Here is a 16,872-nt window from a genome sequence, read left to right as displayed (position 1 = left end):
CTGAGAGGCAAATCTGAAATAAATGTAAAAACAGAGGGTAAACTCGGGATGTCACGCGTGAACAGTAAAAAACCGCCTTTGAATATTGGTTGCAAAAAACCAAAGACAAGAGGGTAAAATGAACCGGGTACTGTTCACGTGAACAATAACTTGGCCCGCTTAATATATAGTCATAGAGATAGGATATTTGTGTGTGTGTATGTAGCTGTATGTTTTCTGACCATTCATGGGTAGCAGTAGCTTCCTGGCCTTAATTTGCATACTCCTCTTTTCATGTTTCTGGACTTCTCATGCTGCAAGAAAAGACACACTGAAACCAGGCGACACGCTCAATTCCTCAAGCTCCCTAGTTTCTGAAACAGGTAAGTTCAGTTTGGGATTCTTCGAAAATGGAATTTCGAAATCCAGCTATCTAGCAATATATCATACCAATTCTGGAAATTCTATGAGTTATGCATGGATTGCCAACCGAAAAACACCTATTCTATACCCTACCGGAGTTCTTGCCTTGGATGAGAACAACACTTTAAAAGTTACCCAAAATGGTGGTGATCCTCTGCTTCTTTACTCTGCTAATTCAGAAAGTAGTGCCAGTAATACCAGTGTTGTTAATTGCTACCCTTTTGGATTCTGGCAACTTCATTTTACAACAAGTGAACTCCGATGGATCAACAAAGAGGGTGTTGTGGCAAAGTTTTGATCATCCCGGAGACACCCTTTTGCCAGGTATGAAGTTAGGTGTGAACCATAAAAATGGTCACATTTGGTCACTGACATCATGGTCTAGTCTATACAGTGCAGAACCGGGGGCTTTCACTCTTGATTGGGACCCTGGTGAGCATCATTTGAAGATCAAGCAACGAGGGAAGGGTACTTGGAGTAGTGGTGTCTTTACTAATGGAAGATTCGAGTTCCTAATACCTGATGATGATTCCAAGAAGATGAGGTACAATTTTAGCATTGTTTCAAATGAGAATGAAGACTACTTCACTTTTAATTATGTAGATGATTAAAGTGTTGCATCACAATGGGTGCTGAACATCATGGGGAGACTACATGACTTTGATACCAAGGTTGATATTGCGAGAGCAGATTACTGTTACGGCTACAACAGTGATGGAGGTTGCGAGAGATGGGAGCAGCCAAGTTGCAGACATGTTGGTGATAAGTATGTGCTAAAAACTGGTTACTTTCAAGCAGTATCCAGCTCCAGTTCCATATATACTAGTGATTCGAATACGAGTCTGGGATATAGTGATTGTGGGACTACTTGTTGGAACAACTGTGGCTGCCTTGGATTCAACTATCGGCTTAATAATATGACCGGATGCCAGTTTTGGAGTGGAAACTGGGAGTTCATTGAAGACCTCACTGATGATGACTCACGTGTTTTTCTTTATACAACAAAGTCGACTCCCAATATCAAAGGTAAGTTTACTAATCTTTTGAGCTCTCAGAAACGGTTAGCATGTAGTAATTAAAAGCTTAGAGAAGAAGGAAGTAAAACAAAACACAGAGAAAAATATCTCAGTTCTGATTAATTGAACAAAGAGAGTTACAGATAGCCTATATAGGATCAATAAGCACCACACATGAACAACACGTGGCTCTTATCTACTGCTCATTATGAGCTTAACAAAAAGATTAATTAACAGCTAAGACAAGCTTAAGACTAAATAATCTGAAGACCATTATATCTTAACAGTAATCAGTTTCATACGGATCTCACATTGTTGCATAGGTTGTACATGCACATATGACAAGATTTAGTAATAATCCAATGATCCTCAAGTGTAAGAACATAAATTTCGAGGATCAAGACAAGATGGTAATGCTCACCTGTCAAATATGTAGCACCCCATTTCATTAAAACAAGAATTCACCTCATGATATGATCTAGATTGACAGTCTTGCATATATAGGATATTATATATCTGTGGCATTCCAGAATCAACTGTCAGAAAAGATTTGTAGTACTTTAGGGATAGTCCAGCTATAAGTTTTTGTACTTCGATTATAACTAGCTTATTTTTATACTATGCAGTACATCAGTGGAGATGGATTGGCACTGGTATTGCGTTTGCTGAACTGGTCATGATGTTTTGCATTGTCTGCTATCTACGGAAAAGAAGAAAATTCTTAATTTCTGGTAATTTTTCATATGCATTGGGTGCTAGAGCTAGAATTTCATATATGTTTGATAATCGTGTCGCCAACAATTGACATTTAGATTTTTATTTCATTGATGATCTATATAGCTGAGAACAGGAGAAAGATTCAGAATGAGTTACTGAACCTAATGAAATCTAATAGACCTGCTGATATGAACGGAGTTCAAAATGATGGAAAGATGGAACAACATGACTTAAGTGTATTTAGCTATGCATCTCTAGTGACTGCCACGTGCAACTTCTCTGAGGAAAACAAGCTCGGAGAAGGGGGGTTTGGACCTGTTTATAAGGTAACGAAATTGGTTCTATATGAATAGTATGACATTTTTTCTTAATGATCATGGAGTGACATGCTATAGATTACTGATTCAGGGAAAAATGGTGACAGGACGAGAAATAGCTGTGAAGAGGCTTTCAGAATGTTCAGGACAAGGAACTGTGGAGTTTAAAAATGAACTGAGACTCATATATGAACTCATACAAATCTTGCTCAGCTTTTTGGACTCTGCATTCATGGTGATGAGAGGATGTTAATATATGAGTACATGCCAAACAGAAGTTTGGACTACTATTTATTTGGTAGGGAAAATCTTGACTTCAGATTTATTTTTTTCATTTACTGCTCTAAGTAGCTAAATACTAATTACTCCCATTTAAATATTTGATCTACCCCAAGTTAACTGTATATGTTGGAACAGATTCAACCAGAGCCCTGCTTCTAGATTGCAAGACTCGTTTCAGTATAATTGAAGGAATCGCTCAAGGATTGCTTTACTTGCACAAGTACTCAAGAATGCAAGTGATTCACAGAGATCTGAAAGCTAGTAACATTCTACTTGATGAAAATATGAATCCCAAGATTTCTGATTTTGGTATAGCAAGGATCTTCACCCATAATGAACGAGAAGCAAAGATTAAGACAAAGAGGATTGTTGGGACATAGTGAGTTGACAGTATTTCTGTTTTGGTTGGTAAACTTTATTCACTTATGTTTATACTTATAACTAAGAACTGTCTTCTTTATCTTGTACACAGTGGTTACATGTCACCAGAGTATGCTATGGGGGGAATATTTTCCATAAAATCCGATGTGTATAGTTTTGGAGTGCTAATGCTTGAGATCATAAGTGGTAGGAGAAACACCAGCTTCTACGATGATGATCGCGTGGTCAATACAGTAGGATATGTATGTGCATTAAGCAAATTTCACTCGTCCAAAGTAGTTCCAAATGCACTTAGCCTGATGATCACATATTGTTCTTGCTGGATCTGCAGGCATGGGAGTTATGGAAAGACGGTGCAGCGTTAGCGGTCAAGGATCCAACAATAGGTGATTCATGTCATGAGGACCAATTGCTGAGATGCATCCAGGTTGGTCTACTATGTGTGGAGGAGAATGGAGCCGATCGGCCTACTATGTTAGAAGTCATTTCCATGTTGACCAGTGAAAGCATGTCACTACCTGCACCTACAAAGCCAGCATTCTGTATCGAGAGAAGAGGGGTCAGAACTGGTACTGTTGCAAAGGTTTCAGAAAATGTATCGATAAATACTATGTTCAATTCTGATTATGATGCTCGTTAAAGGTTCTTATATGTGTTATGTAGCTGTGTAGTATTTACTTTCCACAACTGCTGTTAATGAAGCTTATTTCTGCTGAATCCATTGTATTTCTTTTTGTTCGCTTAGTGAAAAATAGTGTTTGATATTAATGCATGTGTTTCATGAGGTGTGACCGTACATGGAAACTTGGAGGTCGTTTAGATATATTAATTTTAGTTTACAAACAGAGATCAGCTTCTCTGTCTCTTCGAGGAAGAAGATGATTATCGGTGAGGGACTGATGAGGCGGCTGTACGTAAGTGTGAACATAGACAAAAACAGCCAGCTAAACGAGAAGTATGCAAGAGATATAGACTTGAGAGTCAAGTCTTCGTTGTGTAAAAGTCGCCCAATTTTTAGGCCACGAAATTTCAGACAAATTAAGTTAAACAATCAGCAAGCAAAATAGCCAAAGCAACCTTGAGATGCCATCTATGGCTAGAAGTCTCACCCTAATTTTGATCCTCATTACCCTGTTGGACTCCGGCACCTTTACCTTTATTCAGAGAGTGAAGTCCGATGATATCCGGAATGGAACAGCCTCTCCAGGCATGTTTCGGCCAGGCATGAAGCTAGGTGTGAACCATAGGAATGGCTACATTTGGTCACTTTCATCATCACCAGGTCCTTTGGGTTCTTTCACACTTTCTTGGGAGCCCCAAGGACGCCAATTGCATATTAGCCTAGGTGAGGTGGTTTATTGGAGTAGTGGAGTCTTTAAAGATGGGAGGTTCCAATATGTAACACTAAGCAGGTACAACTTCACCATTGTTTCAAATAAAGATGAAGACTCCATCGCCTACAGTACTGTGGATCAAACTGATAGAGTTTCAGCATGGCTGCTGAACAACGCGGGGGATCTGTATGATACTTACACAGGAGAAGCCATAGCACAAGCAGATAACTGCGACGGCTATAGCACCGATAGAGGGTGCCATAGAAGACTAAGGCCAACTAAATGCATGGCGACAGTAGGGTACGAGTTTCAGCTGACAAATGCTATCTGTGATCCAATCCCTTCTAGTGCAAGAACCCCATATTATTTTATGAATGGAGGTTATGGCATTAGTGAGTGCAAGGCTGCTTGTTGGAAAGATTCGTGACTGCCTTGGGTTTGATATTCCGAGTAATGAAACAGCTCGATGCCGGTTTTGGAGTGTGGACTGTCAATTTGAAGAAGACAGTGGATCAGGTTCTGGATCTAGTTTTGTGCTGTCAAGATTAGTCCCTTTAGAATCATTACCTCCCATCAGTATGAGTAAGTCTTCTGATAATCTTGTTCTTGCATGCCTTTTGGATTTTTTTTTTTTCTCATTTGCATGTTTCCTTAGCTGTAATCTTTTTCGTTATTCATTCATTTTTATTCTCAGGATTAGTTACATCGTCTTCAATAATTGACTGAAAAAATTATGCTCTAGGTAAAGGATGTAGAACCTAAACCAATTGCGAAAAACAAAACTGTTAGGATTACGGCTCAAAACTAATTCCTTGTCTGTTTTAGATTCTTTACTTCTGAAGGTTTTGGGTAAGTTATTCTAGTGTATCTAAGATTCTTAGAGTTTATCCTTAGGAGTAAAGGTTTAGGATTCCTGCTATGGTTCTAAATCCTATTGTAAGTCGGACTAGTTGAGAGTCTATAAATAGGACCTTAGAGACATAGTTTTAGGTGTGGATCAATTGAGAGCTTAGAGTATTTAAGAGTTGCAAGCATTGAGAGTTTAGGTGATTTAAGAGTTCTCTGTTGAGAATCTAGAGTGTGAGGAGAGAGGTTATTTGAGGGTGGAAGAACCGTATTGTTCTTCAGTTGTAATCTTCTTCTCGTTTTGTGGATCCACCATCACCATCACCAGAGGACGTAGGTCAACTGTTTTGACCGAACCTTGTTAATATATTGTGTTCGCTTGCATTGGTTTTGGTTACTGTCTTCATTCAGTTTCGGTCTTGGGCTAGGGAATTCGGAGGGTGACCCGGATTTCCTATCAAAGTGGTATCTAGAGCCTGTGTTCCGTGAGCTGAGCGGAAAGATGGCAGGGATTGAAGACGTCGAGAAAAGGGTTGACAAGTTTGACGGACATGATTTTGTTATGTGGAGGTCTCAGATAACTGACTATCTGAATGTGAAGAAGTTGTCCAAGCCTTTGCTTGGAGTTAAGCCGCAGGGCATGAAAAATGTGGATTGGGAGGAGCTTGACACTCAAGCTTTAGGAGCTATTCGACTATCGCTATCAAATGAAGTTCGGCGCGATGTGATACATGAGAAAACTACTAAAGGGTTAATGGATACCCTGTCAGAGATGTTTGAGAAGCCAAGCGCCGTTGAGCAGGTGCACTTATTGAGGAAGTTGTTTTCAATGAAGATGGCCAAAGGTGGCTCTGTGCGAAGACAACAAGCAGCGGTTTGCGATATTGTCGAACAATTGGCTACTGTGGATATCATAATTGGAGAACACCTCAAGGCGTTGGTGTTGCTGACCTCCATGCCAGATACTTGGGATGTTACTGTCAACTCTATTTGCAGTTCAGCTGGGAAGAATAAGTTGGTCTACAACGAAGTTCGAGATACCCTATTGAGTGAGGAAACTAGGAGGAAGAAGAATGATGATGAAGAGTCGTCTGCGACCACATCTGCTTTGCTTGTAAGAGGAAGATGGTAGATCAAAGTGGAGGAGTTTTAGAGATCAAGATAGAGACAAAGATAAGAAGTGCTTTTACTGTCATGATTTTGGGCATATTAGGTATAATTGTCCAAAATTGAAGTCAAAGAGAGCTACTACTGCAATGGTAGCAAGTGAGATGATGGAGAATGTTATGGAGATGCGCTCATGGTCACATCATGTTTAGAGACGCCACATGATGAGTGGATTTTGGATACTGGTTGTTCTGAACACATGTGTCCCAATAGGGATTGGTTTTCTTCCTACAAGTCTGTGAAGGGAGGTCTAGTGAGGTTGGTTGGTGCACAAACCTACAAAGTTGCTGGTGTTGGAACAATCAAAATTAAGGTACATGATGGATCAGTGAGGAGTTTAGAGAATGTTCTCCATATTCCTAAGTTCGATAGGAATCTGATATCTTTGGGAACTTTAGATTCGGTAGGCCACAAGATTGTTGGTCATGATGGAAATATGAAAGTTTTGAAGGGGGCAATCGTAGTAATGAAGGGTAAGAAGGTAAATGGTCTCTATCGTTTAGAAGGGAGCTTTGTTCGAGGTGGAACATGTGGTTCCGTTAAGAGTTTTGTTCGAGGTGGAAAGATTGGCAATCTTGGTTCCTATTGGCATTCAAGGGAGATGAGCAGTAGTAAATGCGGAGGAACGAAATCAGCTTCTAAGAACGTGAAATTTGAGGAGCAACCAACATTGCAGCAGTCCTTAAAGGGAGGTAGACCCATAAGGATCCCGACACAAGTTTGTGGTGGAGATATGCTAGCTCATGCATATTCCAAAATTGAGGTGTCACCTACTTCAAAGAGTAATGAGAAAGTTGAGAAGCAAACTTGGTGTTTTAAGAGTAATGCGTCTAGAGAAGATATCGTTCATGGTGGAGAATATGTTCAGAGGAATGTTGCTCGTGGTGAGTTGTGCAAACCATTGCAGATCGCTCCCATTAGGTTTGGCAACTTTAGTGGAGACTTGGATTGCATGCAAGTGGCTGCGCTGTGCATGTTTGAGGGAAAGAGTTCGTGTCCAAGGGTCAAGTTTGAATGTTTCTCAAACTTGGCTAACTCGTCTTGCTGTTGAGGGCGCCATGTGGCGCATTGAGGTGTGATGGTGATCTTGGCTCGTTGAGAAGACCCAAGGAAGCTTGCGTTTAGTGGAAGGTTGGAGATTTTGAGCCGAGGTGGAAATTGTTAGGATTACGGCTCAAAACTAATTCCTTGTCTGTTTTGGATTCTTTACTTCTGAAGGTTTTGGGTAAGTTATTCTAGTGTATCTAAGATTCTTAGAGTTTATCCTTAGGAGTAAAGGTTTAGGATTCCTGCTATGGTTCTAAATCCTATTGTAAGTCGGACTAGTTGAGAGTCTATAAATAGGACCTTAGATACATAGTTTTAGGTGTGGATCAATTGAGAGTTTAGAGTATTTAAGAGTTGCAAGCATTGAGAGTTTAGGTGATTTAAGAGTTCTCTGTTGAGAATCTAGAGTGTGAGGAGAGAGGTTATTTGAGGGTGGAAGAACCGTATTGTTCTTCAGTTGTAATCTTCTTCTCGTTTTGTGGATCCACCATCACCATCACCAGAGGACGTAGGTCAACTGTTTTGACCGAACCTCGTTAATATATTTTGTTCGCTTGCATTGGTTTTAGTTACTATCTTCATTTAGTTTCAGTCTTGGGCTAGGGAATTCGGAGAGTGACCCGGATTTCCTATCAAAAACAACTCAACTTAAAATGATATTTTCTCCCATTAAATTTACATCCAAGCATGTTGAGTATCGTTCCATGATTACTTAATGACCAGGTGAACATTATTGGTTGTCCTAGACCTCAATTTTTTTTTTCTTCATTTCTTGCTTTTGGGTCTTCAGTAGGCTTGTCTTCTAGAGATCTAGTAGAACAAAACAAGTAACAAGTGCTGTTATTCTGTAGATCCAGCACGTAAGTGGATATGGATTGGCACTGTTATTGTCTCTGCTCTACTGGTACTAGTGATTTTGTTCGCCTGCTATCTACAACTAAGAAGAACAGGAAGGAGACTAGTAGTTTCAGGTAATTCTTCTTTGAACATTATGTGTGCATCTTTCATATCTTCATTAATTGTGTCAGATTACTCAGATACATACTCAAATGTTGATTTATCTACATATATATACTATATAGGCCGAAATGTGGCAAAGGTTCAGGAAATTCTTACCTTGATGAGACCTAATATACCTACTCATGAGAATGGAGTTGAAAATGATGGAAAGATGGGACAAGATATAAGTGTCTTTAGCTACAAATCCATTTTGGCTGCCACACGCAACTTCTCCGATGAAAACAAACTCGGTGAAGGGGGGTTTGGATTTGTTTATCAGGTGATCTATATCTCAAGGCACTTTGCATTTTACATATTCAAAGTTCCAAACTATAATAGGAGGTAAAAACACATAATGTAATAGCTAGTGATAGTTGATATAGGGGGTGACAGATTATTGTTTATCAATTAACTCAGGGAAAACTGGTGACGGGACAAGAAATAGCTGTGAAGAAACTTTCCAAAAATTCAGAGCAAGGAGCCCTGGAGTTTAAGAATGAATTGATACTTGTATATGAACTCCAACATATGAACCTTGTTCGGCTATTTGGATTTTGCATTCATGGTGAAGAGAGGATGCTGATATATGAATACATGCCAAACAAAAGTCTGGACTACTTTTTATTTGGTAAGCAAGACTATCACTCAAGTTTTTATGTATTCTTTAGATGATTAAATCGTGCATTACTTGCCAATGTGATAATTTGTTAAATCTAATATTTGACAGATTCAACCAGAAGTGTGCTACTAGACTGGAAAAAACGTTTCAACATAATTGAAGGAGTCGCTCAAGGATTGCTTTACTTGCACAAATACTCCAGAATGAGAGTGATTCATAGAGATTTAAAAGCCAGTAATATTCTACTCGATGAAAGCATGAATCCAAGAATCTCTGATTTTGGTATGGCAAGGACTTTAAGCACAAAGGATGAACTGGAAGCAAATACTAAGAGGATTGTTGGGACATAGTAAGTAAAACACTATGTGCATGATTGCTTACATCTTTCGTTCTTTTGACTCTTTAGAATGCTTCTTTTGAGTGGAGAATGCTTCTTATGCGGTTTAAAGAAATTTCATTGTCCATTTGGTGTAGCGGCTACATGTCACCTGAGTATGTCATGGGAGGGAACTTCTCCATAAAATCAGATGTGTACAGTTTTGGAGTGTTGATGCTTGAAATATTAGGTGGTAGGAGAAACAACAGCTTCTACAACGATGATCGCGTGCTCACTTTAGTCGAATATGTATGTTACGTTTTAATCTTTATTGAGATGTATGCTTCATTTCTCTTGCTTTTTTTTTTTTTTTTCCTGAGATGCATGTCAACAATACTATTGCTTCTGCAGACATGGGAGTTATGGAAAAAGGGTGCAGCACTAGAACTAATGGATCCAACACTAGGAAATTCCTGTGATGAGGATCAATTGTTAAGATGCATCCATGTTGGCCTGCTTTGTGTTGAAGAGAAGGCAACTGATAGGCCAAACATGTCGGATATCATATCCATGTTGACAAATAAAAGCGTGCCTTTACCTAAACCAACAAAGCCAGCATTTTGTACAAAGAGAAATGTGATCATGTCTGGTGTAGATGGAAAGGGGCCAGAACTTGTATCAATAAATGGTCTGTCCATTTCTTATTTTGTTGCCCGTTAAAGCTACTAATAAACACACATCGATCCTTTGCTGACTGTAGTATATGTAGTTGGCTGCTAATATGTACTCAGTACTTACAACAAAGAGGGTGAGATATATACATGTACATAAAAGTTGGGGATGATTGCAGCATTCCACTTCTCAAGATTCTTTCATACTTGACTTGAGATAGAACTGATCATAAGCAATGCCTTAGTGCCTTTAAGGCTTTAACGTCCATCACAATCGGAAATAGTCAGATCATTTACAGATAAAATACGTGGTTCCTCTTCAACTATACTACTCGTGACCGCATATCTATCTGTAGAAAATGCTGGCTTTGTAGGGGCAGGTAATGGTGAGCTTTCATTTGTCAACCCGGAGAGCACATCTGACATGGTAGGTCGATTCGCTGCACTATCCTCCACGCATAGAAGAGCAACATTGATGCATCTTAACAGTTTATCTTTGTTAGTACACGAGTCAGCTAGTGTTGGATCCATTAGTTGTGTTCCTAAGCCTTCTTTCCATAACTCCCAAGCCTGAAATTATCAGGATCATATCAGTTGATTAAGGATGACAATGCTGGGAATATCATAGCGATATAAAGACACAAGTATGCTGAGAGTTATTTGACATACATATCCTGCTAAGTTGATGGCACGAACATCATTGTAGAAGCTATTGTTCCTCCTACCACTTATGATTTCAAGCACCAACACTCCGAAACTGTAGACATCGGATTTAGTAGAGAAAATTCCTTCCATCGCGTACTCAGGAGGCATGTAACCACTGCACCAGATTATCAGCATAAATCTACATATATAACAAAAGAAAAATATAAGCACATGTTACTTACCGTGTCCCAACAATTCTACTAGTATTCGCTTCCAGTTCATTAATGGAGAAAATCCTTGCCATACCAAAATCCGAAATTTTGGGGTTCATATTTGCATCAAGTAATACATTACTAGCTTTTAGATCTCTATGAATTACTCTTTTTCTGGAGAATTTGTGCAGATAAAGCAATCCTTGAGCGATTCCTTCAATTATGCTGAAACGCTTGCTCCAATCTAGAAATACACCTTTGATTGGATCTGCAGGGCAATATTTGGAGGTATAAAATTAGATGACACACAGACATAAGTAGAAAAATAGATGTATATATATAGCAAGAATAAACACATAGTACACTGAATTACCAAATAAAAAGTAGTCCAGACTTTTGTTTGGCATGTACTCATATATCAATATCTTCTCTTCACCGTGAATGCAAAATCCAAAAAGCTGAACAAGGTTTGTATGTTGAAGTTCATATATGAGGATCAATTCATTCTTAAATTCTAATGTTCCTTGCCCTGAACATTTTGAAAGCCTTTTCACAGCTACTTCTTGTCCCGTTGCTAATTTCCCCTGTTAAATAATCACATATATCCATCATATACATTAGCAGATGATCAAAAATCATATTTCTAATGAGTTTGATAGATACTAGAAGTCTTAAGCTACAAACATAGCCAGAAATAGATTACCTTATAAACAGGTCCAAAACCCCCTTCTCCAAGCTTATTTTCTTCAGCGAAGTTCATTGTGGCAGAGATTACAGATTCATAGCTAAAAACACTCAAATCATGTCCCATCTTTCCATCATTTTGAAGTCCAGGCAAATCAGTCGGCCTCTTAGAATTCCTGAAGTTCAGGAAGTTGTTCTGGTCGATCTTACCCTCAGCTATTAAGAGGATTAAAATTTGAATTTGCATTAATCATCAAAGATGTGAAGTAAAACCTGCCTAACAAGTGCACATCATGCTTAACTAAAGGACATACCTGAAAGTTTAGATTTTCTTCTTCTTTGTTGTAGATAGCACAAGATGGAAAACGCCATTACCACTAGAGCAACACTAAGAGCAACCCCTATCCAAATCCATTTACGCGTTGCACCTACAGAGTAACAAATAATATTCTGTTGTTAAACATAAAGTGACATCTATATTATTTGACAAAGATTTAGATTCACCACATTCCACTCATATGCAGATATGCTAACCAAACATGCATTAAATTCAGTTAAAGAATTTGTGGGCCTTACGACTTTTGCTTGGTGCTGACATTGGTGGTGGTGATTTTACTGTTGGCATTAGCTTTGTTAAAACCAAACTGCTTGCATTTCCAGGTCGAGTGCTGTCTTCAACAAATTTACAGCCCACACTCCAAAAACGGCATCCAGTCTGATTATCAAATAGAAAGTCGAATCCAAGGCAGTCACAGTTTTGCAAACAAGTATTCTTACAGTCAATACCAGTACCACTGTAACTTCCATTTGATACAAAGTTGAGCGAGTAAGGGCACCTTGAAGTTGAATTCGAGGTGATTGGTTGAAAGTAACCTTTTTTTGGCTCAAATGGACTGCCAAAATCTGTCGTACAAGTAGTTGGCCGGCCATTTGTCTGGCACCCTATTCCATCTGTGTCATAGCCTCCACACTGATCTGCTCTTGCAATATCAATTCCCAATCCATAAAAATTATAAAGCTTCCCATCATAATTTAGAACCCATTCTGGTAACTCATATGCACCACCATCTTCAGAAGTGTAAGTGAGGTAGTCTTCATTCTCATTTGAAACAATGCTAAACTTGAAGCTAACCTTTGCATTAGGTATAATGTTTTGGAATCTGTTGCTTGTAGCACTATAGTTTCCACTCCTCCAGTAAACCACCCCTTGTCTCCGAATTTCCAATTGGCGGGCAGTTGGATCCCAATCTAGGGTGAAAGCTCCTGCCGGTGGATAGTAAGCAGACGTCCATGACGTAAGAGACCAAATATGCCCATTGCTACGGTTGACACCTAACTTCATGCCTGGTAAAAATGTGTCCGTCGGATGATCGAAACTTTGCCACCATATCTGCTTCGTTGATCCGTCAGAATTCAGCTCTTGTAGGATAAAATTGCCAGAATCGAACAGAGTAGCCACAACATTACTACTACTTATTGGTGCAGAGCCAAGGACTATAGGAGGATCGCCACTGCCACCTTTGTTGTTTGTAATGATCTTTAATGTGTTGTTGGAGTCCAAGGTAAGAACTCCAAAAGGGTATAAAACAGGTGAGTCTCGGTTGGCAACCCACGCCTTATTCGCACCAGCTACATTTTGCCGCCTGATATTTAGATACCTGTAGTTGGAACTTGAACCGTTTGGCAAGAAAAGCAAAGTAAACTTCCCGGAGGCAGAAACTAGAGCACTTGAGGAATTGAGAGTGTCACCAATTTTGAGTGTGTCCCCAATATTGTCTGCTGCAGAAGCAACATGACAACTCCACAAGCATGAAAGAGTGATCAGGAAGAAAATTAAGAATGGATCAAACCTAAACTCATGGTTAATGATCAGAAGGTGCTTGGCTCTCTTCTGATGATCTTGAAAACCAGCAAACATGACCATCACATTAACCATGATTAAGGTCAGGTACTGTCTACTCCTCCAAGATGCCTTGCAAGATCAAATTTTATAGTACAATATCCAATATAAAAATGAAACATATCTTCTACTTTCATGACGTGACACAGATGAAAACTAAATTTTAGTCAGACCAAAGCTAAAATAAGAAAAATAGGACAAACAATGGGGACAGGTTGTCTTTTGGATTAGTTAGATTACTATATTCTTAGAAGACTTTGGCTCACTTCAATATTAGGATTTAGTATGCAATGAGAGATTCCTGGAAAATGCAGTAGAAGACTTGCTCTAAGAATACTCTGTTCTTGAAACCTGGTACTGATGTTTTTGGTTGGTATTTTTTAGGTAGATTTATAATACAGCTTTTCTTAGTAGAAGTCTTGCAGTTTTCAGGTCTTCAACTCTTTGTGCAATAAACAATAGGATGATGCCATTGCTTATGAAAGATTGGATTAGGATCATACCATCATTTACGGGTAATAATTCTCAACATATTGTTTATGCACACTAAACAAAACTATTCCATTCTGGTGGTGTACAACGTGTCACTAAATACGTCTATTTTGTTAGCTTCTTGAATGGTGCAGGCCCAATTTCTATGCCCTACACTACACTGGTGCTGCCTTTACTTGGCGCAATAGCATCAAGATGATATCATTGAACACCAGCATTGACCTGGATAGAATTCTCTTGACAGCTCCTCCTGGACACGAAATGGCTATCATTTACACTTCTGGGGAGGCTTAAGTCAACTCTATCAAGGAAAGCAGCAACAGCTGCTATATCTTAGTCAGCTCCTCCGCATTACAACACGGAGAGTGACAAAGAGTGCCTGTAGCAACTAATAATGCAGGTTCAGCAATATTATTTAGTACAGACAGGACTCAGGTATCCAGCCTGTTTGCAATTGCAATCCCTAAAACTTGATAGTAGTCATTCTACAATTTGTCGTTCCTGGTAGTTTTATGGGCTACGACTTAGTTCTCAGAAAATAAGTTACGATGATGAAAGATAGGAATCAATAATATTTATTTGGCCGGCAGATATTAAAATGCTGCAATCTCTAATAATCCCCAAGAAACGTACAATAGTTATAAGATCTTTTATACTCTTGTGCATCATTGATCTTCCTATCATTGAATATTAATGTCAAAAAGATACTCGAAGTCAAACATTAAGAAAATGACACTTGATTTTAAAGAAAAACTTGTTCCGGGAGGCTCTGGCTCTGTTTAGAACAGAGCTGTGAAGTTTTCATCTTGTTGCAGATTAATATGTTGCGTGGTCCAAACAAAAGCCCTAATCAAGTATTTGCAATAGAAAAGAAAGTCATTATGTTAAATGTGGTGCAGATAATCAAGCATCAACAAGACCTTTTGTTCCTGATTTCATGCCTAATGGAACATTGGATCTCTAGACAAAGAGATTTCCGTAGAAACAAAAAAACTCTCACTCAACAGGACTAGGATGAATATCTACACAGTAGTATCAGATGCTAAATTCTAGAAATTTAATCCTAAACCCCACAGCATTCTTCTTGACAGAAGTTGTACTTTCAAGGTTCAGTCTCCACTTGCAGGATTTTACCCTGAAGATTGTAACACTATGTCTCTTATTGTGGCAAGAACTATAATAAGTTTTATATAGCTCCCGAACTATACTACAGACGATTCATGTTTATAGTGTCGGAATGATGAATAAAGAAATAGCAGGACATGGGATGAGGAACTTGAATGCAATTGCAGAAAAATTAAGCAATGTATACTTCCCTTCCAGGATTTGTGAGCTAGAAAATCATTCGTTTTAGAATTGTGTATGGAGTATCATAAAATAGTAGCCAAGAAGGTCATTGTGCTCTATGGTGCTCCAAGGGTGAAGTTTAAGTCTTGAATGTGTCTTCATTAACCTCTCTTCTGTCTGCAAGAGAATAACAGGTTAACTCTATAAGACCGATGATCAAGAGATATCTACCCATCCACATATTCATGGTACAAGACGTTGTGCCTATATAACCTTGAACCAGAGTAACAGATACTTAGGCTATGTGTTGACTCTAAGTCTCTAACTCTAAGATGAAGTCTCCAGGAAGTCTTAGTAAGAATACATAGACGTTCAATTGCAAACAAATATTTAGCACATCAATACTGCTGATTCTATCTAAACAGGAAGCATACCTTTTACTTGATAGTAGTAAAATTTGAAGTGACGAAGAAAGATTATAACTCTGACTTGGTTCTTTCAATTTCAACTACTGGCTGATCTTCACAGCATTGTTCTGGATTCCATCTTGTGATTGGCACTTTACAACAGTATACCTCTCCCAACATGGTGAAGAGTTTGCACTATGATCGTTTTAGCTGATATCAAGAACTAGCAGTGTCTTCAATCACAACACCTCCACAAAATATTGCAATGTATTATGTATATCAGACCACAACCCCTCATTAGCATACTTCCATCACTATCCTCCTCAAATAACACAATCACCACGTATTCAGAATGAACCACAGCCGGATTATGTCTGCAGGCAACAAACCCCATCACCATAAGTAATTCATGGCATGACGATCCAAATTTTCAATCTAAGATGAGAATAAAGCTTACAAGAATAGGGAAATAACAATCTTCTGAATCTCATGCTCTACCAGACTCGTTATCACTCTTGGGACACTTGTCTTCAACTTTCTTTAGGTATCTCACACAATAAAATAGAATAAAAAAAAGGCCTCCTCCATACTCAACTAAAACCACTGCTTAATCTCATTAGTATCTTCTGCTCTCACTGTGAAAAGCACACTGCACACAGACATAGAAATCCTAAAGACCCCGATTGGCTTACGAAATCCGGAAGCTGCAATACTGTCTCAGACATGAGGTAGCAGTCTCTTTCCATCTAGACCCCATTAGACACTACAATAAGATCAAAATGCTACAAAACTCCAGACCCATAACTTTTTTGTTCTTTATTTCAATTCTTTTAGAGTAGAGCAAATTGAAACAAATCCTATCGATTCAAAGTCCCAAACAGCCAGCAACTCCCTCTTTCATAATCAAATCAATAATAGCTAATAACCAAAGCTAACCAAAGTATACATTGCTTAATTAGAAGAAAAAAAACTTTAATTTGATCAAAGTTTTTCCATAAGTCTCTCTAACAAGCCTTCAAAGCTAATCCCACATATCTCATTTTTTGGTACAGTGAATGGCTTGTCTTAATTGATGCCACAAGGATCACCTATTATTTTTTTTCCTCTTTTGATCGTTTACAATACAATATT

The 16,872-nt window shown here is 38.7% G+C and overlaps 1 protein-coding gene and 1 pseudogene across 2 annotated transcripts in view; both read left to right on the top strand.

The window, feature by feature from the left end:
- Window positions 1–542: 542 nt before the first annotated feature.
- On the top strand, window positions 543–3,755 carry LOC101314048 (annotated as a pseudogene). Its single transcript, XR_185477.1, has 8 exons — window positions 543–946; window positions 1,016–1,428; window positions 2,045–2,109; window positions 2,231–2,461; window positions 2,544–2,750; window positions 2,870–3,113; window positions 3,207–3,357; window positions 3,447–3,755. The product of XR_185477.1 is annotated as a G-type lectin S-receptor-like serine/threonine-protein kinase At1g67520-like (transcript).
- A 2,042-nt stretch (window positions 3,756–5,797) lies between these two features.
- The window catches only part of LOC101313761, a 22,366-nt gene continuing 11,291 nt past the window's right edge, over window positions 5,798–16,872 (top strand). Inside the window, exons 1-10 of the mRNA XM_004309722.1 lie at window positions 5,798–6,423; window positions 6,509–6,598; window positions 6,676–7,451; window positions 8,361–8,480; window positions 8,592–8,788; window positions 8,926–9,136; window positions 9,236–9,476; window positions 9,602–9,690; window positions 9,856–10,131; window positions 10,471–10,612. Of these exons, the coding sequence (XP_004309770.1) occupies window positions 5,798–6,423; window positions 6,509–6,598; window positions 6,676–7,451; window positions 8,361–8,480; window positions 8,592–8,788; window positions 8,926–9,136; window positions 9,236–9,476; window positions 9,602–9,690; window positions 9,856–10,131; window positions 10,471–10,612 (2,768 nt within the window). The remainder of the gene's footprint in view (window positions 6,424–6,508; window positions 6,599–6,675; window positions 7,452–8,360; window positions 8,481–8,591; window positions 8,789–8,925; window positions 9,137–9,235; window positions 9,477–9,601; window positions 9,691–9,855; window positions 10,132–10,470; window positions 10,613–16,872) is intronic.

This window comes from Fragaria vesca, unplaced genomic scaffold (genome assembly GCF_000184155.1).
Source record: "Fragaria vesca subsp. vesca unplaced genomic scaffold, FraVesHawaii_1.0 scf0513043, whole genome shotgun sequence".
Classification (NCBI taxonomy): domain Eukaryota; kingdom Viridiplantae; phylum Streptophyta; class Magnoliopsida; order Rosales; family Rosaceae; genus Fragaria; species Fragaria vesca.
Note: the sequence above shows the minus strand (reverse complement) of the source record. Positions and strands in the feature narration are given on the sequence as shown.